We start from the raw sequence: 25,899 nt of genomic DNA, 5'->3' as shown, positions 1-25,899 counted from the left end.
CTGATATTATAATAATTCCATACTATAACCCTCCCCAAAATCTCTTTATACATATATCCATGATGAGCACTGACATTAAACTAATATTAAGTTTCTAGTGCTTCAGAAGGAATAACTTCAAAACCGTACCGTGATGAAGGTGAGCAATCATTTGATTTCTTTTCTGTGTTCTGCTAAGGCACATATACAGTTCAATATGAATAGAGCATTATTGTGATTTAGAGCCCAAATTGCATTCATTAATTTTGTGCCTGGAGCATAATTTTGGAGAAGTTCTAAAAAGCTAAAACATTCACATGGCATCAGTACAAAAATAAGTACATTTTCCTCCTCTTGTATCTGTCCCACATTATATTCCAGACAGTTGTTTCATTAACTTTGTGTTTTCCAACATTTCTAAATGAAGCGCAGCTCGTGTGTTTCTGCCAGTCCGCAGCTGGTCTTATGTCTGTGGAAAAGTTCAGACAGAGCCTTCATGTATAAACTGTGGTAATGATCCACCTGTTCCTGAGATGGACTTTCAACCTGAGGCACTGTAATGGGATGGCCAACTGGAAGACACAAAAGAACATTGCAATCATACAACAGTTCAACTTTCACCAGACAGATCGGTAAGTGTCGCAACCAGAAAAATAATTTGAGAAGAAAACATTGATGTGAGAAGTCTTTCGAACTGACCCACGGTTGTGACAGGACGTCTGAATGGCAGAAGCAGCCAGCGCCCCCCAGTGAAGAGACAAGGAGCAAAACCCATAATCTGTTTAAAAAGAGCCTGTAGCCGTCGACCCACACTGCCCTCGGACAGAACCACCTGCGGGAACAGCTCGTTCTCTCCAAAGGAGTACACAGGAACCAGGTCAGCCCTGAGTACACAGCAAAACAAATTATTGTACAGTCAAGTCAAGCGTGAAAGTGAACAGTATTTATTAAGTTGGCAGTTGCTGCTTATAATGTGTACATTTTATTTCACCTTTCAAGTTGCTATTGCTAAAATTTTCAGGGTTCCCCCTTTTTTTTTTTTTTTTTTTTTTTTTACCAATTGATTTCCATGATTTTGCCATTAGTTTCATTCAAGTTCTACCTCCTGTCTTTCTAGTTCAAAATATTGCCATCCTGTGTTTAGAGCAGTGTTTCTCAACCTCGACTTTCAACGCTTAAAATTATATAAAATAAGACCCTGGATCTTGAAATCAGTCACATGTCACAAGTAAATTTGTGGCAATAGCCAACAATACATTGTATGGGTCAAAATGATCGATTTTTCTTTTATGCCAAAAATCATTAGGATATTATGTAAAGATCATATTCCATGAAGATATTTAGAAAATTTCCTACCGTAAATATATAAAACGTTTATTTTTGTGAGTGAATGCAGCACAATCGCAAACATATGGTCAGATGCCAGATTTTCTAATAGTTGTATCTCGGACAAATATTGTCTTGTCATATAACGAACACTACGTCAATGGAAAGCTTATTTATTCAGCTTTCAGATGATGTATACATCTCAATTGTAAAAAATGTACCCATGTGACTGGTTTTGTGGTCCAGGGTCACATATATATACTCAGCGAAATGAATGCTGTCATTGTACTTATTTTAGTTTGTTCCTTCAATAACGGTCATTTTTATTTAAGAAACAAGGTTCTCATGGTCTTGGAAAACCTAGATATATGAGGAAAATTCACAAGTATGATTTATAGACCTGGAAAAGTCAGGGAAATTGTCATAATGAATAGAAATTTGTCTAGTTCAAGCTCTAGAATAGTAGAGTAGATTAGTTACTATTTGTGAGACAAAATAAATAACTTTTAAAAATGCAATTGCAAATTAGCAAGGAGTCATGTCAATTAATTGGTTATAAAACATATAATAAATGTATACAATTAAAGAGTCTGAAATTATGGAATGCAATTATAATTATTTTAATATAATTGCCTCTCATAGTTTCTGTAAATAAAAAAAGTTTGAAAATGAGCAGCTTAGTTATTACAGCAGAAGCACCAGAAACAAGGGGTGGTCTTTTATATCATATTTGACAATGGGCGACCTTGAAGTCACAAATGTTAGGAGCTATTGGAATCAGAAAGGGAGAACCACTGATTTAGAGCATTTGGGAGAGGGGTCAGAAATGAGATACTAGTGAAATGAAACTAGGCTAGTTTTTCCAAAGGCCCTGGTTGAGAACCATTGGTTTAAACTAGGGCTTTTTATTTCAATCAACTGGTGCTCAATCTTCTTGTCTCGTTCTTGTCTCTTTCTCACCCATGCTTAAGGGCCAGTCGTACAAAGCCTTTCCTGTGTTTCATGACTACAGTGTTTACTCCTGGAGTCGAGGTAAGTGATTCCTCTGCCCCGCCAATGATGATGACCACAGCGTTACCCACACCAGTACGGCTCAGCAAGTAATCCAAACTCTTCTTACTGACAGGCAACAGACCTGAAAATGAGAAATAGTTGGACAAACACTTTGTTTTCTTGTCTCTCTCATTGAGTTTCGCTGTAGCTACCGTATAATTTTACTGACCTGCACACAAAACATATTCTCTGAAGAGAGGAAGGCGGAAAAGTCCAGCCAGGATTGCAAGCGTGGAGCGTATTCCAGGAAAGGTCTCCGCAAATCCATGACAGTCTGTGCTGAAGCATGAGAACGCTCCCACACACATGATGCCATGAGGGTGACAACCCAAAACATAGTTCTTACTGGGATTCAATTCAGCAGTCTTTACCAGCTGAAGGAATAGCGAGTCAAAGCGGGAGAGAGAGAGAGAGAGAGAGAGAGAGAACAGCAAGGGTTAGGAGACGAAGAAGATTTAAGAGGTTGAAGGCTGAAGAACAATTGATGTCTTTTTTTCAGTAACTGGGTATAATTATTGTGTTATTTACCTTCACAGGAAAATAGTCTCGGAAGTGTTTCCATATTTCCCAGTTTCTCACAAACTTTGTCCTTCTGCCACCTAGTGGACATATAAATCATTAGCATTTTTTTCCCCAATTCTATCAGACAATGTAAGCTCTTTTAATATATTTAAAATTGAATTGATCTTAGGTCAACCTGTGAATTTAGATGGAAAATTCTAGGTCTGCAACAACTAATCGATAATGAAAATCTTTGACAACGAATGTCATTATCGATTAGTCGCGTCTGCTCACCGTACGCGTAAAACTTCCACCAGTCGCGTCAAATTACAGCACTGAATAACAAGTTTTTTTTCTGTGTTCACAGTTATTATTCACAGTGTTCAGAGTGAATGTGTGTGTTCCTGCAGAGCATTCCTATTATCTGTTAACACTGAGGTTTGTGTTGTTATTATTATCTTTATTATTATCTTCATTTTTTAATATGGCCCTTTTCGCACATAGCTCTTTTGCATATTGCATAGATATATTCACTATATGTTTTCATAGCATTCAGTTGGCAGGTTTGTTTGAAGGATAGCATTGGGCAGGATGTATAATAGTATGTTTTGTCAATAAAAAAAGGCTTCTTTTTTTTTGTCCGATTAATCAAAGAAATAATCGTCCAACTAATCGATTATCAAAATAATCGTTAGTTGCTGCCCTAGAAAATTATGTGATCATTTGCTCACCCTCATGTTGTTCCAAATCTGTCTGACTGACTTCTGTGGAACTAAAGAATGTTGGTCACTATACAGGTTTGGTGACCGTTGACTTGAATAGAATATCTTCTTTTGTGTTCCTCAGAAGAAAGTCATAGAGGTTTTTAATAAAACCGCACGCAATTTGGCAAAAGCTGCGGTTATTTTATGCGCAGGTTGTCAGTGCAGTGCGGCTGATCGGTAGTAAATGCTGCTCCATCTGAACAACAGAGGGCGCTCTCACGCAGACACGCCAAATATACCCCGCTGCAGAAGTACGATAACACGCATCATTCCAGGAAATCTCTATCGCTGTAGTTGAATAAACAGAAAATTGAAACACTTTGATTGATTAAACATGACTAATAAACACACGACTGCCTTATTCTGTGTAAGAAGCCACTTCATCTCACAGAAGGATTTTTAACTGTCATTATGAAATGAGTTTGGAGTAAAAGCATGTTATTAAATGTTGATTTTGTTGGACAAAAGGTTCATAAATGCTTTTCATGTTTGGAAAGATGTTTGACGCATCTTTGCGTGTTTCTTTTTCAAATGCACGTTAAGTGACTCAAACTCAGTGCTTTCAGATAGAGCAACGCTTACATAGCCGTACATCAATGACAAGCTGCGCATAAAAAATAATCTCAGCCAAATCGCGGTAAGCCAAATTGGTTTCAGTGCGATTTCATGTAAATTGCGATTAATCGTGCAGCCCTATTTTGAACGACATGAGGGTAAGTAAATGACAGAATTTGCATTTTTGGGTGAATCCTTTGACTATCCCTTTAACAATCCACGTGTGTTTGTGTGTTGTAGTCATAGGTTGACCTCTCTCAGGTGTTTGCCAATCATAGATCTGCCAGGAGATGTAGAGAATGGGGATGGGCCACAGAGAGGTGAACATCAAGTAGATCATCAACAGTACACAGGCCACTCCTGCATATACACACATACAGCATTGGTAGTAATCTTACAATGTCATTTCAACACACAAGGCAATGAGAAGCATCTGAGAAATTTCCATATAGCACCCACAAGTAACTTGTTTTCTTAGTCTTTTGTGTGTGTGTGTGTGTGTCCGTGTGTGTGTGCGTGCAACAGGTCTCACCTAAAAACAGAAATGCAAGCACCTGTTGTAAAACACTGATATCCTCGATAAACTCCTTCCATTGAGACTTCGCCTCCTTCCCCTTTAAAGCTGAAACTGACAAAGAAGGGATAAAACAGAGAGGAAACATTATGAGAGGTCTCACATTAAGGTTGTTCTGTGTTTTAACTGCTGCATCTGAATCACATGTCTACTACTCCAGTTTAACTGTGTAATTTGAGCAGGATATTCACCAAAATAAGTAGTAAAAACATTTTGTCAAATTTTAATACATTTGAGTTTAGGAAAATGTGTGACCGCAGGCACTACAGTATTTGAACCATTGACCTGAACCTGTGCAGGCAGCAGAGACCTCAGCCGTCAGATTCACTCACTGTAAATCTGTCATACCAGGTGAAATACCTTCAGTGGGCAATCTGGCAGTCACAGTTCAGTAGGCAGTAAGATCAGAAATGAACCTTAACTTAGCACTAAAATGCCAAAAATGGCCTGTGAATGTCTTTGTTTAATTTCTGTTATCTAACCTTTGATGCATTTCATTATATTCTATTACAGGCCTTTTGTAGTTATGGTAGTGTCTCGGTAGACGCTAGTGGCATGTCGCTGTGACCTGTATCTGTATTCGGATATCTGTCTTGGTTTCAAAGGTGAGTGATTTTGAATGTGCAGTTAATATGAAATTTTATTTAATGAAGACTGAACTTCTATACTGAATATGAAGAAAACATTTGCACTGAAACCATGATTACATGAATAGTAGTAAGCTGTATAATCTAATAGAAGGACTGTCTAGTTATTTCAAATGGATTCTAGCAGCTCTTTTGTCACGCATATCTTGATAATTATTCACAGCTATTAACTTGATGTTGATTTGAGTTTACAGCTAATAGCCATAATTGTTCAGATTGTTAAAAAAAATGCCAGGGGGCAAATATTGCCACTTAAAGGGTTAGTTCACTCAGTTTTTGTCATTAATTACTCGCCCTCATGTCGTTTCAAACCCGTAAGACCTTCGTTCATCTTCGGAACACAAATTTCAGGTTTCTGAACCAGCCATAGGAAGCAACGTCATTGCAACTTTCAAGGCCCAGAAAGGTAGTGAAGACAGTGTTAAACTAGTCCATGTGACTGCAGTGGCGTAACCTTTATGTTACAAAGCGATGTACTTTTTTTCTTTTTCAAAAAACAAACAAAAAGGCCTTTCTGGGCCTTGAATGTTGCAATGACGTTGCTGCCTATGGCTGGTTCAGAAAGCTCTCGGCTTTCATCAAAAATATCTTAATTTGTGTTCCAAAGATGAACGAAGGTCTTTGGAACGACATGAGGGTGATTAATTGATGAAAGAAATGTAATTTTCATTCAACTATCTCTTTAATAATTAATTTCTGACAACAGTAGTTGGTAAGTGCAACTTGAAGTTCAGCAGTGAGCCGGGACATTTTGCTGCACCTGGGATGTGTGTGCAAGAGCACAAAATGTGTTACTCATTCGAGAAGACCCCATCACTTCGTTTTCTGACAAATTGTTTTATTTGTCAAAAACAAGTTGTTTGTGAATCAATGTGGCATCATGTTGTTCCTAAATCAGCATATCACGCAAATCTTGAGTTCTACATTTAAATAAAACATTTTGATTTAGACATTTAGCTATAGGTGTTATCTGTATATTTAAGATGCAGACTTTGGATGTACATGATAAACAATATTTGTACAGGAAAAGAATGGAACAATGTTACTTCAAATTACCCTACCTTATTAAGTTACCTTACCACACACAGTGAAAAATTATAGTAAAAGAATAGGCTAAATAAAATTTTACTGTTAAATTAAGTATGAATTATCATTATAAATTATAATATATAAGTAATGTATGTAGACCTATTTTATATATTAAAAATCACTTTATATCAGGGCTGTAAACGACTAATCGCAATTAATCGCATCCAAAATAAAAGTTTGTGTTTACATAATATGTGTGTGTATTGTGTTAATTATTTTGTATATATAAATACACACACAAGCATGTATATATTTGAGAAATATTTGCATTTATATACTGCATATATATTTTTATATAATTTATATTATATATAAATAGAACTATTTTATATATAACACATTTTTCTTAAATATATACATGAATGTGTGTGTATTTATATACAAAATAATTATACACAATACACACACGTATATGTAAACACAAACTTTTATTTTGGATGCGATTTTGCTTACAGCCCTACTTTATATTACTGTGAAAATCTGTAAAAAGATGTTTCCAGAAATTCTTGTGACTCATTACATCTACATGTGCACTTAGATTTTTTGATTCTGTCTTAATCAGTTATACATTATAATGTTTTGTGACATGTTATGTTTAGTTAAAGTCTGTATTAAGTTTGTGTTTGTACTGTTACCCTGATAGTATTTTGTGGGTAATGTACTTGCTGTACATTGCTTATACAGTTAATTAGATAATTGTTAATAAAAATGCCAATCTTGATGAACTTTAATTCATCATGTGGCTTTCTATTTTACAACCTGTCTTTATAGTGCTTATCAGCATCACAAAGCAGATTGTACTACTTCAAATAAATTAGCATATCAATATTATATCGTTAATGTATACAGTTATCCCAAAATTCCTTTCATTAATCATTAAATAGTAGTATTTCATGTAAACGTGGCATTTGAAAACTTGTTTCAGTGTAATATGACAATAATATTGTATTTAATTGGGACAATCTGCCATTCTGACCCCGCATTAAGTTACCTTTCAGCCATTCAAATCCACGGTTGGATTTATTTTAAATTGGAAAATATATAGGCTGCTACGTGCATACTTGGAACATTTAGTGTTATGACAGACCAACAAAATGATACCTAATATTTAAACATTTGGGCCTAATGTTTAACCATTTGCTTAATACAGACATAAACGTATAAACGTTGCGGTTAAAGTTGCGTTTTAAATCATTTTCAAAATAATGTTATCATTCTCCCGTCAAATCATTTTACAGTACTGACATTTGCTTGAGCCTACCGTTATCTGTGCCCATTAAGTGGTCAATTTTAGTGATCCCTGTAGCAAACGATTCCTCTTCCTCACCTTCTCTGACTGAAGCCTCGCGTTTCTCTTGTTTGCACTTTGATCGGTTCAATTGGTCAAACAGATAGCGATTCGCTTTCTAATCGCGTCATTGTAAATGTATGTGGGCAGTATCAGGACTGGCTATCTAGTTTTTAATCTCCAGCCACTTATGAATCCGAATCTGCATCCGCATCCGCATGACTGGAATCCGTTTAAATCACCATTTGCTTTAACATGAATCGTTCGTAAACAATGAAGAGAGCATGTTGCTGTCAGAGTCACACTAGGCAACGAAAACGCCACAAACGCCTACTCTTATGCCCGAATAATAGCCTACATAGGGTCGTGAGATTTCTTTTAAATATCTTTGCTACCCGGTACGGCCAGCGTCGCGATTTGGTTGAACGAACGAACGCCCCTCGCGCGCGTGGCCGCGTCAGACAGCTGTAGGAGGAGCGACTCGACTGCGTGTGTGCGCGCGTACTGACATTTACGCTCTACCGCTGCATTTGAAAAATGTTGCCTAGTTCAGTAGTGCTTAGTGCTTGCGACTTGTTGCTTCATGAAGAGCTCACATAAAAATAGTTGTAATCTCTCTTTTGTAACTGGTCCAACACTGTTTTTTTCTCTTTATATTAATATTGAATTACCTTATAGATCAATATTTGTGCTATGTAGCTATCAATATCTTTCATCATATATTTCATTTATCTAATATCTTTCATTTGTCTAGTGTCATGTTCCATTCAGGGGTGAAAAAAGAATAGCCTACTTAAATTAAATATGAGAACTCATATTTTTTCCTGGCTTTAGAGACAGACTGAGAGACTGAGATTTTCCCAAATAGTAACTTTGAATTAATTTTTTTTGAAGCAACCTGTCTAATCCCAATTGTATCAATGTACATATGTGAAACATTAAGAACCCAGTCTCTGTGGTGGCTGCCTTATAAATTCTCTACTTCTCCTACTTGTGTGCTTAACAAGATAGGAAATAGTTATTCATAAGGCACTTAAATTGTAAAATCATGACAAAACATTTTTTGTGGTTGCAGAGTGATCATAGGCTGCTGCTGGTTCAAAAGTTGTCATCTGACAATGTGCCCATGAAGCAAAGATTTGCAGCATCGGGTCACGTATACTTTTGGGTTTGTATGGACAAGCCAAGCATGTCTTTGAGATGAATTCTATTTCTCCAGGTACCACCCATCATCATATTCATCATATTCATATTCGTGTGACACAATTATGAGAATGCAATGCGCTCAACTAAAGCTAAGAAGTAATGTCCAACCAACATACATTTCCCTATGCTGTCTTATGTTATAAATGTTGAAGTGCTCAATTTATTTAACTATAGACTGTGCATGCTTTAGTCAATACAAAGGTTGGCAATGTATATTTAGCCCTGAATTTATGATATAGATAATTGGATTACACATAATTTATATCTTTCCATTAACATTTAAATATAAACCAACATTTATATTAAATCTGAACATTGATATAGGTTACATTTAACATCTGACTCGGTCTGTTTTGATAACGAATTGTTTAGACCAATTTTGTGCATGCCAGTTTAACTGATTCGGCTCAAAAGTTGTTAGCTAATTAGTTATTGCTGCTAGATTTGCCTTTTAACATATCATGAAATAAAAATGGAAAAGTCACCAAAAATCAAAATGGACAATCCTTGTTTTTTATGGAATATTGCGGTATTTATTATAAAGTATTTATCCAATGCACATCAGCATTTTTTTAAAATGAATGTGCCTTGTAATCTTTGATCTAAATATGTTTCCCCTTCCTCTTGCAGTAATCTCTTCTCTGATGATGTGTTTACTGGCGTGAGGGAGGGATCGGTCACTCACATGACATCACAGCTGTAGCCAATCGGTCACTCACATGACATCACAGCTGTAGCCAATCACAACCATCAAATCAATTCCCAGTGGTCAAAATCAATTCTTGCCCTACTTTTTTCATGTTCAAGAAGCCATTTCAGTCAGATGTTACAACAGGGAAGAAAAGACTTATCACAACTTCCGTTTCATGCTGCCTTTAAATTGAGCAGTCATCTGAGGTATGACCCATTTATCCACTACAAAAATATCTCCAACCAAGTGAATTTACAAGTGTAGTGTTGTCTTGTCTGTTGTCCTATTGTCTTCATCCATCTTATCATACACATTAGGTATTAGTTATTTATTGACTATACTGTATATCATATTTTTTCATGATTTACACTTGCATCTGGGCCTGTGATTTCACAACTCGCCATCTGTTCAGTCAGTGGCTTCACCAGATTAGGACTGAGTGTAACCCCTCCGGTACTTCCACACCGCTCCGAGCTGGAGTGAGGTTTACCCTGACAGCTGTACGGTACTTGCTGGCCTCCGTTACTCAAGCAAATTTCTATTCTTTTTGTTTGAACTCAGTCATTATGAGAAACAATCTGGATTACCAAACATGACACCAATAGTGTTCACAAAGCTTTACTCATTACTCAGCGGCACATGCTCTTTTCAGTGCAAGTTCTTATGTGCAAAGGCAAAGTGTGATTCATTACTGATCAGTGGTTAGGCCATATTCTTGCTATCCGACTATTCCTGTGATGCAGTCTCATGCCGTATGCGCATGAACTTCACTAATTAAATGTGTGATGACACAATGACTGTCTGCCATCTTGAAGTGCGAGTACTTCACTTTTATTTTTATCTTTTGTTTTCATGTCTTCAAGTCTCACTTCTCACATTTCTCCTTCATCGCTTGTCTCTTGCTCAAATCACAACATTTTCTCACTCTAGCCATGCATGGATAGCACGAAGGAGAGGTGCATCTAATAATAAAGTGATGGAAGTGTGGGGATGTTGAGAGAGAAAAAATGGAGAATGCCTATAGGTTTATGGAAAAATAGGACTGTCATCAATGAGTTGTTGTTGCTGTTGATGGATGGGGGTCTGAGGAGATTCTGTGGAGTGACAGTGACGTAACGTACCTGTTCAGGTGAATTAACTGATTGCCCAGCTAACAAATTTGTTCTAAAAACGTTGTAGGAACAACGATTTGCAATCTTTCTAAAATGTTACAATGTTATTGTCCAGTTTTCTTGTTGTAATTAGGTACAACATTATGTAAAATGATACGATAATGTTACAACATTCTCCTAACATTCTTAAAACATTTATTTGTTATAGTCCAAAAAGGATAACATTACAAACAAGTACAAATAACATTATAAGGATGTTTAGAAAATGTTGTTTCAGAATGTTTTCTCTCAACGTTATGAGAATGTCCATTAGGCTATATAAACATTATAAAAACGTTCCAAAATATCCTTGTTCAGAACGTTTAATAAGAACGCAATATTAACAATGTTATAAGAACGTTCTATAGGCCTAGATGTTATAAAAATAACGTTTTATATTAAGCTAACATTTACATAACCTTTTCAAAACATTAGTGAAAGTTGTGGGAATCTTCCCGTTACCTGGATGTCACGATCTGACAGTATAGCTATCCGCGGTAGGCTACCTAATGCTTAGGTGTTATTATGCATAGTATAAACACAAGTGTATGCTATTTGAAAAGAGAGATTAATTTGACAATAATGGAATATTCAGCAATGACTGAAATGTTGTCGCGCTGACAGACTGCATACGTCTGCGCACAGCGAACGTGGACAAAATTGTAAATACGTTCGTCGAATCAGCTGTCAGAAAGGTGGAGGCAAGGGCAGGCATAAGAATGTAAACGTAACAACGGCATAACAACAGTCGGTGGAATTTATATTTATTATGGTGAGGGCAGAAAATGTCGACCCTTCACAAAAACAGCAGCATGATACAACGTCATTTTTTGGAGAGCGAGGCGCGCATCGGAACGGAGTCAGTAGCTCGGCATCTGCTTCTCCGTTGACCGACGAGCTCTAAAACAGGAATATTCATATCAGCGCGAAGTGCGCCGCCACCGCCGACATATCTGTTTATCTGCGGACTCTGCATTCATTACCGTGAAGTCGTCTCGGGGTTATATTGAGCAGGCACCAGACTGCATTTGTGAATGGTTCTATGGGCCTGCTTTGAGCGGATGTTTTGTTTTTTCACTATAACGTCGCAGTGAACTGCACCATGGATAGCGAAGCGCTTTCTCATCGTGCTCCGCGCGGAGGGTGAATGGGGATGAGGATGTTGTTTACAAAAAGCAGCCAGCCGTCAGCGCACTGATGCTCGGTCTCCCCGAATGTATACATTTTTTTTCATCTAATCTTTTATGACACGTCTGGAAATTACTGTCACCTCCGTCTTTCCTCTATGAAGAGGGCAATGTCGTTGTCAGCAGACCGGCGTGGATTTGTTGTTGTCTGATTTTACTACTTGTCCTCTGCAATTCGACTTCACGCCATTTATGTAAGTCAGTCTATTTTGCACCATTTTTTTTCTCTGTACATTGAATGCGGATGTTTAAATCATACAAATTGTGACGAAATTCGACCTCAATTGATATTGACTTGTGTGTGGAAATATAATTACAAACATCTAGGAAAGGCTAGCAATACGATCTCCCACAGAGGAATTGACCAACCACATTAGGCTACCGTGTTTGTCAATATAGCCTATAAATATATTTTTCGTTGACTTCCTAATTCATGCGTTGTAGTATTTCTCAAGACAAAAAGCTTGTCCATGAAAACAGTTGTCAGTCAAATCACCCATAGGATTTTGTTCACTATTGCGACTGTTCATAATTTTTAAAACGAAAAATATGTTGGGGTTGACTTGTGCTTACACCGTCGATATTTTCTCCACAAAACCCGGCAGAGTCCCTAAACAGTGTAAAAAGAGTAATGTGTAAAGGCAGCGGGTTTGTGATCATTTGAGCGTATAAAAGTGACGCGTCTGGAGGAGCGTCTTCTTCAGTCAGAGTGCGCGCGAGAGTTTTAGAGTTCGCCGTGTAGGAAACGAGCCGTTAACGGGTGATTTATGAGATATTCCATCAATTATATGTCATTATTATTTAAAAGCATACACGATGCAGTTTGTAGCCTATTTTTTATTTTATTTTATTTTTTTATAGACTTTGGTGACGAGTCGTGTAACCTGTACCTGCGAGAAATATTCGCCTCACGTAACGTCTGCATAAGCCGCGCGTGAAGGTGGCACCAGAATGCCAATGGCACGTGCGACAAGCTACAACTGCAGCCAATTTTATTACAGTCGTGATGTGATAGTAGCCTAGATGGGAGGCGTGGCTGCGCGTGAGCGTGTCTGTGGCTTGAACCTGGACGTCTCCGCATCTTGTGTATTCTTGTGTATGTGTATTCCTGGTAAAGATTAATAGCACTAAATTAGAATGACCAGCGGAGACATTATTCTCGGATTAAAAGCAAGAGAGGCGTGGTGAGCGCGGGGAAAGCCAGTTAGACGAGGAGGTGTAGACTGGAGTAGCCTATACTGCAGACATGAGGAAACCAGCCCCACCTTGTCTGGGGGTTGTGGAAACGCTCACACAGGGCTTTTCGGGGGCCATTATCATATTATGAGACATTTTTTACAATACAGGATAAAAATAATTTGATTATTTGACCTTCAACCAATCCTCCTCAATTAATCAAACAGTTGTAGCAATGTGTATTTCCCTTTTGGGAGTGATGCATCTAAAATAAGTGATGGGTGTGTTCTCAGATTAGATTGGAGTTGGATATCAGTGTATATATATATATATATATATATATATATATATATATATATATATATATATATATATATATACATACAGAGAGAGAGAGTTGTCTACAACCTGTTTCAGATCAAACCCCCATTTGTTGGAATAGAGACAGATAATTTTCACTGTATACAATTAAGTGTTGCATTATAAGCCTGGCCTATAATTACATATTGTATCAATGTATCTACATTCTTTGTGATGCTTACATTGCATAGCTATTAGTCATATAGGCCTATGTGCAGAATCATTTACATGCATTTTAATTTAGCATACATTTCAATCTGGGAGGGGCAATGAAACATTTATCTGAATTAACTATTAGAAAATTAACTTAATATTACAATATAAACAAATAGCCTACATTTTATTATAGTTGTATTATATTAAATGTAAAATATTACATTCATATATTTATTGTAATAATATCTTTCTCAAAAATTAGACCCTTTGCAGTACCACTACAGATCCTCTAGACTAAAATCTAGCAACTTCACTCAAATTCACAGCACAATAAGAGTGACTTCTAGTGGCTGGTAAGAGAATACCTACTAGTCTCTCTATCCCCATCTCTCACTGACTCCCTGACTCTCAGCTCCCATTAATTTGTTTTTGAAATTTGAAAGTGACATGAGAAAAGAGCAGAAAGGGTGAATAAGCATAATAAGATAATGCAGATAGTTTTAAAGACTGTGTAATTGGAAAATAAGAGAATGGAAGTGCAATTGTGAACAAGGTAGAGAGAACATCAAATTATCTTAAGAGACATGAGGATTTATCAGGATAGAAACCAAGGAGAATAAATGTGAGTGTGTTGGACAGAAGGGGAGACTGTACAGTGAGTTTGTGTGGCTCTGATTAGACTTTGACAGATGTTCCCCATGTAAAGCTCATTTTTCGGGTTGGGCTTTAGTCCTGTCTGTCTGTCTGGATGATCCAGGCTCAGGCTTTACGCTGTAGATTTCCTGAAAGGACCGAATTGGATTTTAATGGCATGTTTGCATCTGAGCACCAGCATGATGTCTGTTTTAGGCTTAAATCAAATGAGATATAGGAAGGGTGGAAGGGTGAAGAAGTAGTGATGAATAAAGATGAATGCTCGCTAATGTGAAGCAAGACAGAATTATTAAGGGAAAGCTGGGTTAGGTGTACATTCAAATGAACCCTTCAGGCACTGAGGCTTACTGTATGCTTGGCAGAGTAGCAATCCATGTATTTCACAGTAATGTTCTGTTAGTGAAGTGCTGTAGCATACTAATGTATAATATAACTTGGTTAGTAAAGCGTAACACTTTAATGTAGCATTGTAAAGTAGTGCTCTCAGACAGAATGGTAGTTTTAAGGATTTTATCTGACAGCAACTATATGTGGGTTTTCATAATACACACACTTGCACATACAGTACATCCAACTATTATTAGGGGCCGTTTACACAGAACACGTTTTTCCATTCAGCTGCACTACTTTTCCATTGTTTTTCAATGTAAACAAACGCTAGATGGACATTTTTAACGGTTGCACTCCTGTCATTTGTAAATGTGCCGCAAAAGAAGTTCAGCTTTTTTTCTAATTTATCTGACCTGCTGTCTTAACCGCAAAAACGCATTCTGTGTGAACCGGCCCTTAGTCTGTCTTTGAAAGTATTGTAGATAAAGAGAGGAGCACTGTATCTGGTGAGTGCAGAACATGTTTTGCTCAGGACTCCAGGCAGAAAATAAAAAAGAATGGAAGAGAAAGAACACGGAGGAGAGGCCAGCGTCATTGGGGACCCTCACGAGCAACATCAATGTTTCAGATTCAATAGAGCATAGCTTGTATACAGACTGAGGGAACAAGAGGGGGCATTAAATTTTCATGGTTTTAGTTAGATTTGTGGACCCGGTTTTTACTGAAGGAATTTAAAAGCAACAGAAGAATTACCACCACACAAGTTGTGTGTTCTACGTCCAAAATAGCTATTGCTACGTAAAAAGTAAAATATTTCACACTGTCTTCCACTTGGTTGCACAATATGTCATATCCGTTGCAGTGTAACACAGAAACACTTTCAGGTCAGAGAGTCCAATGCTTTTAGCAAGGAAGACAGAGGTTTTTGGAATAGTTGTGTATGTATGCATTAATGTGTTCTGCACTAAATAATTGGGGGATTTGCTTTACTGGAGGAGTATCATGTGGCTGGATCTGGCATCTGTCAGAAGTAGTGTTGCTGTGAACCGGGGGAGTCCTCCACAACTGGGGCAGAGCAGGTTACCACTTTGCTTTATTTATGGTAGCGATTCCCATTCAGGGGTGCATGTAACTCAGGGGTACTTTAAAATCATGGTTTTGCCTTGTCTAAGCCACAAAGAAAAAAAAGAACCTTTATCAGAAAAAAACAAATAGTATAAAACATTTTATTCATCTATAATTTGACAAAATTTAAGAATGATTTAAGTGTTTCAGAAAAATAACAACATATATAATGTGTGCAAGATCTAAACGTGTGTGTAAGATATACTTTATATAAAATATATATAATTATTTGTTGCTTAAAAATGTAAAAAGTTAATATGTATTTTGCACTTTGTATACAACGTGTATACACTCACCAGCCATTTTATTAGGTACACCTTGCTAGTACCGGGTTTGACCCCCTTTTGCCTGAATTCTTTGTGGCTTAGATTCAACAAGGTGCTGGAAACATTCCTCAAAGATTTTGGTCCATATTGATATAGCATCACACAGTCAGTCGCTGCAGGTTTGTCGGCTGCACATCCATGATTCGAATCTTCTGTTCCACCGCATCACAAATTTGCTCTATTAGATTGAGATCTGGTGACTGTGGAGGCCATTTGAGTATAGTGAATTGTCATGTTCAAGAAACTAGTTTGAGATGATTGAGCTTTGTGACATGGCGCATTATCCTGCTGGAAGTAGCCATCAGATGATGGGTACACTGTGGTCAAAAAGGGATGGACATGGGCAGCAACAATACTCAGGTAGGCTGTGGTATTTAAGCAATTGGTACTAAGGAGCCTAAAGTGTGCCAAGAAAATATCCCCCACACCATTACACCACCACTTGCCTGAACCGTTGATACCAGACAGGATGGATCCTTGCTTTCATGTTGTTTGTGCCAAATTATGACCCTACAATCTGAATGTCGCAGCCGAAAACAAGACTCATCAGGCCAGGCAGCGTTTTTCCAATCTTCTATTGTCCAATTTTGGTGATGCTAGCAGTAAAAATATTGTTGCTTCTCTCATCACAGCACCCACGTCCTTGTCCTCATCTTACCTCTGTACACACATGCAGATGCACACACAGACTAGCAGTCTTTTGTTCACTTATATACTCAGCACATGAAACAGATGTGCAAGAATACACACATGCACTTACACCATATACAAAGCAATACTCAAAACAAAGTATTCCCTAGGGATGAGCACGTGAAGGGGTTCATTACTCCACCGTCTGCCCCTGCTTTAGCATGTGTGAGCGTTGTTGTGGGTTTTTGTATACATATATAGCCATGTACCATCATGTTGGGGCTCCTTCCCAAAACACACATTGTTTTTTAAAAGCCAAATCTTTCTTTTTGAGTAGAAGGTATGTGTTAATGTATGTTTTAAGACTTTCTGGTATGGTGCACGCAAACACACACAGATGTTACTATGTAAGATTGTTTCCGTTTCCCATTGTATTGTCTTCACAATTCTGCTTTTGCAGGACGTGTGAGTGTGTTTGCTTCACGTGTTTGCATAAGTGGGTTTGCATATGTATCGACATGCATGTGCATAGCGTGTCACCTTGATTGCTGCAGATTACAGTGAGAATCATGAAGCCAAGGGCAAACTAGGAGAAAAAGAGAGAGAACAAGGGAAAGAGTGAAGCAAGGAGGAGGAGGAGGAGGGGGGGGGAGGTCAGTGAGTGCTTCCGTGAATAAAGTGAGAGTGAGTGAAAATTGGATGCAGAAAACAGGAGAAGAACAGAGTGAAACAGCAGTTGAAGGGAGGAGTGAATCGGGACACGGAAATGTATTTTGTCAGCTTGCAGAATAAGGCAAATACTGGTAGTCCCTGGTGATGGTACACTTTGTTTCGACAAAACACACTTGGACACGTTCAGATGAGTGCTGCGTGTAAAGAAGCCGTTGCTCCTCCACAGTTCCTCACTAATTGGCAATCTGCTGCAGTGCTCAGTGTGTGTTTGCTTGTGTGTATGGGTGTTTTCCAGACGATGCAATCAGACACAGCTACCCTCTCTATGGAGCGTTACTCTGCTGGACAGACGGACTGCAGTTTGTGTGCCATGGTATTTGGTTTTAGCCTCCCGGAGATGCAGAATAGTTCCTTGCGTTTTATGTGTGAGATAGCAATTTGGACAGAGAGATGGAGAGAAAGCAGGCTATTTTTAGTCCAGACTCCATTAAATATTAATCGAAGTGTGTTGTTGGTCATTGGGGAGGGTACTGTATGTGTATTTGTGTGCGCGTCAAGTTGTGCCTAAATTGTGGGGATCAAATGTCCCCACAAGTATAGTAAAAACTGAAGTCACTTGCGTTGTGGAGAGCTGCCAACATTTCCAGCATTGGAACTGGACCCATGAGGACAATGGCTTAATAAACATAAATGTATGACTTATTGAAAATCGAATAATGCACAAATCTAAGGTGTTGCATTAACTGACATTCTAGGGGTGCATTTAAGTCCACTTTTTCATGCTCTTCCTTCGCTAACTTCCCTCCGTTTTTTTCACTCGAATGTACGCTCATTGTTTGTGCTGCACGAGTGCCCATGGAACCCTTGCAATGTGTTTAAATGGAACACCCTAAGCCCTTGATCCCTTTGAATCTGCTATTGCACCATTCTGTTTTATCTCAGTATAACTCTTCTAAACTCTGTAATTGACCTAACTTAACTTACAGGTGTAAACTACTTTTCCCTCCATCGTTTGAATCGTGTAAGGTTTGTAGGTAAATTAAGTTGTTGTGACGTCACAGGTTCATGATTGATGAAAAGCTAATCATTTATTATATGTAATGTACAATTTGAATAAATAAATGGGGTGCATGATGATAACAATAATCAAATCAAAGGCTAAAATGTAATGAAATGACTGTCACAGGTTTCAGAGTGAAGCATCCTAGGATAGAATTCAGGGCGTATCCCATAATGCCTCTCATAAACAAAATCCAAATGTCAGTGTATGGAGATATAGGGGGCAAGAAGAGAAAGAGAGGGGAGAGATGATTTATTAGCATAGCGTGTTAGCTTTATACGCAAGGACATGATCAAAGCAGGTTAGTGTGTCACCATGAACAAACAGAGCGTACACATGCACAGAAGGCCACAGCACCGAGCCAATGACTGAGAAGGGTCTGTTTGCAGGACTATAAGCAATGCTCCTACGAGTTACACCTATTACTACAAGTTATTCCTGCTTAGAAAAAAAACATGGATGTCATTTACGGAAATAGTAAGGCTTTGAATTATATTGATTTCAGATATTATGAAGAATGAAATGGCTATTAGTGAAAAATGCAATAAATTATACAATCAAATGAATATTATGTGGTAGTGAGTTACAAAAACCTAAACCTGACCCTATCCGTACCCCTTTAATAACATTATAAATTACAGTACCAAGTAAAAATGTTTGACTTTTACAGAAAAATTCAGTAAAATGCTATAGTAAAAACATGTTAATTGATTAACTGTTAGTGGCCTTACTATATAGTATATATATAGTAGGCTATATACAGTGAAAAACTGTAAACTGTAAAATTACATTTAATGTGCAAATTTAGCAAGTAAAAACTGATTTACCACATACCTTACAGTAAAAAAAAAACCCAGTAAAATAACATTCAGTCCCTGCGTTACACCACATGTTATTTAGTTAGTTTATTGCGTTATTGTTGGGTCGTGTGTGTTACCCTGCTTTGTCTTTGAGCCTGTATACTGCCTATTTACAAGTATTGACCATGTTTTATGAACAGGCCACTCTGATTAATTATGTGGGTTTATATTGTGCCACCTGTGTTATTGTGGTGGTTATTGGTACATTTTAAGTTAAAAAGGTAGATTTTGGTAGAGTAGGCATAATAACATTATATCATTTAATGAAATATATGGTTAAAATTTTTAAAATATACGGGCATCCTGTAAACATCCTGTAAACAAGACATTATCAATATTTCTGGCAAACACAACTTTATTTTTTTTACTAAATTTAATGGGATTTTTTTTTTTTTTACAGTGTAGTGTTTCATAATTAAATGACTGAGGGAAACAACCAAGTAGGATGAAGTACAACCTCTTTGAACTGTGGAAATCAGTCAGTATGCTTTATCACTATGGCGATAGTGCAGATAATAAGGTGAGGAAAGTAAAGTAGAAGTGTTACTAGTAATGACATCAACAATTTCCAGGGGAGGGGCTATGATGACATTTCCTAATTGGCAGTGACTTGCAATGACCTGCAATAATGGATTTAGAGAAATTTCACATTTAGATGTAGATTGTTTTACATTTGCTCACCGCAATTCACCATCTTGTGGTTCAGTTCTGAGTGCTAGGCTGCAAAGGATGCAGTAGACGACTGCTTTTCATCTGATTTCGGGTGCTTAGGAACCTCCATTGGCTTCCGGTCCATGCCCCTATTGATTTTAAAACTCTTATTTTAACATATAAAGCTGTACATGGATCGCACCATCATATATATGTGATTTAATTACGCTATATATGCCCTCCCGATCTCTCCGCTCCGCCAACTCTTTTCTCCTTAAACAGCCTTCTTGCAGACTAAAAACGAGGGGTGAAAAGAGCCTTCTCTGTGGCAGCCCCTAGGTTGTGGAATGCACTTCCTTTAACTGTTAGGAATGCCCCAACATTAAGAAGTTTTAAGAAAAATTTAAAAACCCATCTTTTTTAAGATGGTGTTTGTGTCTTAATTGGTGACACTGGATATTGTATTCTACCTGTTGTTGCATTCTTCTTCTTCTTATTATTTTTTTAAATGTATTTACTTTTGTACGTTACTTGGTGTAGCGCTTTGGGTACAAGAAAAGTGCAATATAAATAAAATGTATTATTATTATTATTATTATTTCAACTAGCAGGCGGCTCTATTATTCCTTTCCATAATTTAAATCCACAAAATTAGGCTTTATGGTGCCTCTTTTGGTCAGAGTATTTGCTAAAGGTGCAGTCACATTAGCGAAATTTAGCAGGTCAGTTTTCTATTGTTAATAGCGTAGCAATGTATAAAGCACAGCTCACAGAGAAGTCACTTTCAAACCAACCTTTCTGTTGGTCAGTGGGGCGAATTCACGCAACCAACTTGAAAATGAGGGAAATCTGCAAAAGGGAACTTTTTCGACTTTACGTGAAAATCCTAATCACGCGGATTCCTATTAGAATGACTTTGTTTTCTGGGTGAAATTTTGCCAATCAATGGTAAATGTGACAGCACCTTTGCAAATTATTCTGATTTGTACCAATTTCTTAAAGGCATAGTCCACCCAAAAATGACAATTGTGTCATCATATACCCACCCTTGTGTCTTTCCAAACCTGTGTTGAAGAGTGCTGGTAAAAGAGCTTGTCTCTCAAGAATTTCTTTTGTGATTCACAGAAGAAAGAAAGTCAAACAGGTTTGGATACGTGTGAGATTAAATAATGAATGTTCATTTTTGAGTGAACTGTCCATTTAAGTTAGTATTGTAGTGTTGAGCACGTTTGTCTTGATTAAAGTATCTGAATAGGGTTTATCTGTAGTCCCACAAAACACACAGTAATGCACACAGGTGCTGCGCTGTATATGTACCACCATATTTCCCTGTGGGTGACACTCCCAGCATGTGTGTGTCCTTGCTCGCATCTATCATTTGTCCTGCTTTTGACTCCATCCCGTGACAGTTCTGTCTGGTTGAGTTGCTGAGTGTGTTTTAATAACAGATTGAGTGTGTTTGATCAAGTAAAGCGATGCGAACATGCACACAAGCAGACTGGAGTCCTACAGTGTGAGCATTGAGATGGAGACAGACAGAGAGGGATGTGGACGGCAGTAGACAGTGTTGCTAGGAGACCGCACACAGTGACTGGTGTGAGAGACATGGTTTCACATCCCTCCCCCATCCCTACAACACACTTCCTTTCCTCTCCGCCTGTTTTTTCATTCTCGTTTCTTGCGTTCATTGTCTCCATATTCTCCTCCATTCATCTTTCCGCACTTGTCCTCCTGTCTGTCTGTCTGTCTGCTCTGATCTATCTATCTGCTCATATCTGTCTTGCTTTGCTCTGTCTCTCTGTCTCTTGAGATTCCTTTCGTCTTTCTAAGTACTTCCTGCCAGACTCTTTAACCTTCCCCAACCTCTCAAATGTGGTCTCCTCCCTCCATCCTCTTTTTCTCCACCTTTCTATCTACTCCCCCCGTTTCTCTCTCTATATATCGAATTCATCTCTGTCTGTGTCTTTCATTCACACTGTCGTTCGGCACGAGAGCGCTCTGAGCTTCTGAAGTGACAGGAGAGCAGTCGCCAAAGCGACAGCTGGCCGGTCACCATGACAACAGCCAGGTGCAGTGTAAAGGGACAGCACAATAAATGAGGGATGGGTTATGTGATTTCAGTTCACACACACACGCACAGATTTTGGGAAGATCTGCAAAATCTGCCGTTCAAATAAAATATAAAATTTTACACACATACACATTTGTGTGTGTGTGTGTGTGTATGCCATCTGCTGCTGAGCTTTAATGATCTGTATTACTGACCTTATGACCCACACATCTATATAAACGCGTGTGTATGTCTTAACTGGATGTTGCACCTGTAGTGAACTGCTTGAAACAATGTTATGTGCTTAAGTATGTGTGTGGACAACATTTATATACAGTACATATAAATGTATCACTCATTTAAGTAACATTGATCATGTAGCAGACACATCATGTGGCACAATATTTTTATTCCATTTAAAGGAACACTCCGAGTTTTTGGGACTTTAGCCTATTCACCTTATCCCCCAGAGTGATAACCGCAGCACCTGAGACGCGCCGTTGTTTCTTCTGTCAACGAAACCAATGGCGCGTCTCAGGTGCTGCGGTTATCACTCCGCTCAAGTAGCAGTGCTTCGCCTTCAGAGAATATAGTTCCCAGTATTTATACGGTTAAAATATGTCTGTCTCATGTGACTTTGTTTTTTGTACACTCTGTGACTATACAAATCACAACATGTAAATAGGAAAATGTTTGCGTTATTTTGTCACTTATTTGGATTAGTATGCTAGCTGCAACCAGTTACATCCAGTCTTTGTGCTAAGCTAGGCTAGCGGTGGGTGCGTCAAACAGACTTATAGCACGCACGGAGATGAAAAAGGTATGCATGGACTTATCTAACTCTGGGGGATAAGTTGAATAGGCTAAAGTCCCAAAAAGTCGGAGTGTTCCTTTAAGCCCAAGATGCTCTACGGATCATTCTCAAATCCTGATCATCAGCTTTAACACAAACTGCTTGAGTGCTGCTGTCATTAAAACAGAAATTATGATTTTTCAATTTAACTTATCACTTCAATCTTTATCTTTATCTTTATTTAACTTATAATTAAATTGTTATGCTGATTGGCAGAGCCGGACAGTAACGGAGTACATTTACTTGAGTACAGTACAATTTTGAGGGATCTGTACTTTACTCGAGTATCATTTTTGGGGAGTACTCATGACTTTACTCAAGTACATTTGAGAGGCAAATATTGTACTCTTTACTCCACTACATTTCTATCCATAACCGTGAGTACTGAGTACCCGTTACTTCTAAAAAAAAAAAAAAAAAAAAAAAGGAAGAAAAAAAATCTCGGAAACCCTCAATTTGTTGTTTCCCTCTCAAACGTGACTGGATCGTGCAGGCGTCACTGATTGGGACAGTCTATCAGCAATCACCTTTCAGAGGTGTGGTTCAGTGGTGTGTCAGAACATTGCTAGATTGCCTTCTTTGCTGGTTTAGGTTTAGGTTTATTGATTTGATTGATGAAAGAACAGAGAAACTCACATGTACACACAATTGTTAGTTCAAATGTGGGTGCAAAAAATCCATTAAATCTCTGGCAGAGGTATGTGAGAGCGTTGCCATTGTGCTATTGCCGTGTGGGCAAGTATGAAATGTTAAATAAAGCAACGTGGTAAAAAGATGAAAATTACTTGATTTTACTTTCAATTCTTTTTACATTATCCAAGGTATTAACATTAACATTTTTCATAACTCCATGTAGGACGTTTCTGTACATAAATGTAAGCATTGTGGCAGTAGTAATGCAATATTTAGAAAATGTACTCTTCTACTCTTGATACTAAGTACTTTTAAAAACAAGTACTTCAGTACTTTTACTTAAGTAGACATCTGACTGTAGTACTTTTACTTGTAGGCTACTTGAGTAAAATTTAGCAAGGGGTATCTGTACTTTTACTCAAGTAATGAAGCTGTGTCTGTCCGCCTCTGCTGATTGGAGAAGCCATTTTAATAATTTTTGACAAGGTAAAAAAAAAAAACATGCATGGATGAATCGTCCACCATAAGATCAATAACATACTTTAAAAAAAATTATACTGTGGGGTGAATTTTCATTTTATGCTGACTAAAAATACATGTAGATAAAAATACCAAATGGAAGCATTTTCATTCGTGTTCTTTTGATGCTTGATGTAGCCTACTGTATATACTAAAGTTAAATTATTTTTAAAAAGTTATAAAATATAAATTAATACATGCAGATGGGATTGGCCTAATTATGTTGTCATAACATAAAATATGCTTCAATAAATAAGTAAATGTGTCTTAAGTGATGCTCAATTCAGTATTTATACTGAAGCCCACCTTTCAATCAATATGATCAATATGTTGGCAGGTTGTATCAGTTACAGTATTAGACTCTGTCGCTTTCTGTGCACTCTCAAAATTGTCTCTGTGATTCTGTATGTGTAATAGTCTCTGTTCTTAGTAAAGTAACAGTATTTGTGTTTTCTCAGGCTCTGTGTGATGTATAGTGTTATATTTTATGTTGTGGATATTTTATTTACCTCTGATTATTGTAGCATCCGTTCTGTTGTTGCATTTTGAGGGAAAAACTTTGAGGGGAGCATGTTCGTGTAATCCTGCCAGGAAAAACAATATCCACACTTCCTCAACTCTCTTGATATCTGTCTATCTTATAGTTATAGCCTAGGGGAGCCTTCATTGATTCCCATTTTCAAGTGTCTCTATTAGACAGCAGAACAAACCTGCCTAACTCCCTCCACAGCTCTCATGTGTGTTACACGAACATGCGTATTAATCAATACCTGAAATGATTATGTATGACAGTTCCTGTGTTGGCTACGCTGCCAGAAGCTGGTGTCTGGTTATACATCTCGTTTGCAGAGGGTCATGACAGCAAAAGGGCGTTCTACTAAGTATTAAAGATGCTAGCCATGAAGGGATTGATACATTTTGAGACCGCAGAAGCCATTAAAAGTTGCATTTTCAGTTGAATTTGGGGAACCACTTGAAACATTTGTTGTGTTATGCTATTTTACTTACTTTTGTTTGATTTATTCATTGCAAACAGTTGAAAGTCTGTATATTTTGTCTTTCAACCATCAATTTGCAATGGTGGTTGAATTATTTCGTAGATGATTTCTACTTAAAGGGATATTAATAAAGCACCGGAATTATGTTAACAAGTACAGGCAGATGGGAATATGATGCCTCCTGAAAAAATAGATGGATTGATTTTCTTCAGAATGGTCTAGACTGAGCTTAAGGTTCTATGGCTACAGATGCAGATGAGATGTGGACCGTAATATAAAAAATTGAGTCATCAGCATAGCAGTGAGTAGAAAATCTGTCAAGTGAGCAATCTGGTTTAGAAGCAGAAAAGGAGTCAAAACATGAATCTCTGTGTTATTCAGGTTGTGAGCAAGTAGAGTGAACCGAGTGAGCCTCTCCAGCTGACTTGGTAGTTAATGTTATTCAGGTAAAACCTAAAACAGTGGTCAAGAAATAGCAGTCTGGTGATCATAAGTGTGTTATTCACAGTTTTAAAATCTCCATAAGAATTAGAATATGCTCTCATCTGAGACAGTCATCATCAGCGGGGTGGATGACTGGACCATGCAGTGGGTAGTGTCAGTGTTGGTGGAGTTGCAAATGATGACCACTTTCAAAATGTTTCACTCTGCCTCTGTGTTTGTTTCAGCAGTGAGTGTGGAGGCAGGAGGACACGGGGGAGGATGGAGAAAGATGAGAAGGTGGAAAGCGGCATACGTTAGAGACTAAACTGTTCATTCATGTGTTTGCTGATTTGTGGTGACAGAGATTTTTTGGGGAGGAATATGGTGATAGGTGTGCTATGTATACTGAGGT

At 37.8% G+C, this 25,899-nt stretch overlaps 2 protein-coding genes and 1 long non-coding RNA gene across 4 annotated transcripts in view; 2 read left to right on the top strand and 1 right to left on the bottom strand.

The window, feature by feature from the left end:
* Positions 1-253: 253 nt before the first annotated feature.
* mogat3b (monoacylglycerol O-acyltransferase 3b) lies at positions 254-8,274 on the bottom strand. Of its 2 annotated transcripts, none has more exons than XM_079606251.1 (8): positions 7,750-8,274; positions 4,711-4,806; positions 4,431-4,538; positions 2,887-2,957; positions 2,528-2,732; positions 2,266-2,440; positions 679-863; positions 254-551 (listed from the first exon to the last, which is right to left on the bottom strand). In XM_079606251.1, exons 1-8 carry the CDS (start codon positions 7,763-7,765, stop codon positions 397-399), a joined length of 1,011 nt encoding a protein of 336 aa, XP_079462377.1. In that variant the 5' UTR covers positions 7,766-8,274; the 3' UTR covers positions 254-396. The 2 variants fall into 2 exon arrangements, with proteins under 2 accessions (XP_079462377.1, XP_079462378.1); XM_079606252.1 differs by having other exon boundaries at positions 7,816-8,274.
* On the top strand, positions 2,964-6,670 carry LOC306995045. The gene is made up of 3 exons (XR_013796791.1): positions 2,964-3,297; positions 4,419-4,498; positions 5,266-6,670. It is a non-coding gene; the product is annotated as an uncharacterized lncRNA (long non-coding RNA).
* A 3,178-nt stretch (positions 8,275-11,452) lies between the features above and the next one.
* The window catches only part of nyap1 (neuronal tyrosine phosphorylated phosphoinositide-3-kinase adaptor 1), a 36,512-nt gene continuing 22,065 nt past the window's right edge, over positions 11,453-25,899 (top strand). Inside the window, exon 1 of the mRNA XM_079606779.1 lies at positions 11,453-12,205. The gene's annotated coding sequence lies outside the window, so the exon portion shown is untranslated. The remainder of the gene's footprint in view (positions 12,206-25,899) is intronic.

Source organism: Phoxinus phoxinus (genome assembly GCF_949152265.1).
Source record: "Phoxinus phoxinus genome assembly, chromosome: 3".
Lineage (NCBI taxonomy): Eukaryota > Metazoa > Chordata > Actinopteri > Cypriniformes > Leuciscidae > Phoxinus > Phoxinus phoxinus.
The sequence above is the reverse complement of the archived record's forward strand: the minus strand, read 5'-3'. Positions and strand labels throughout refer to the sequence as shown.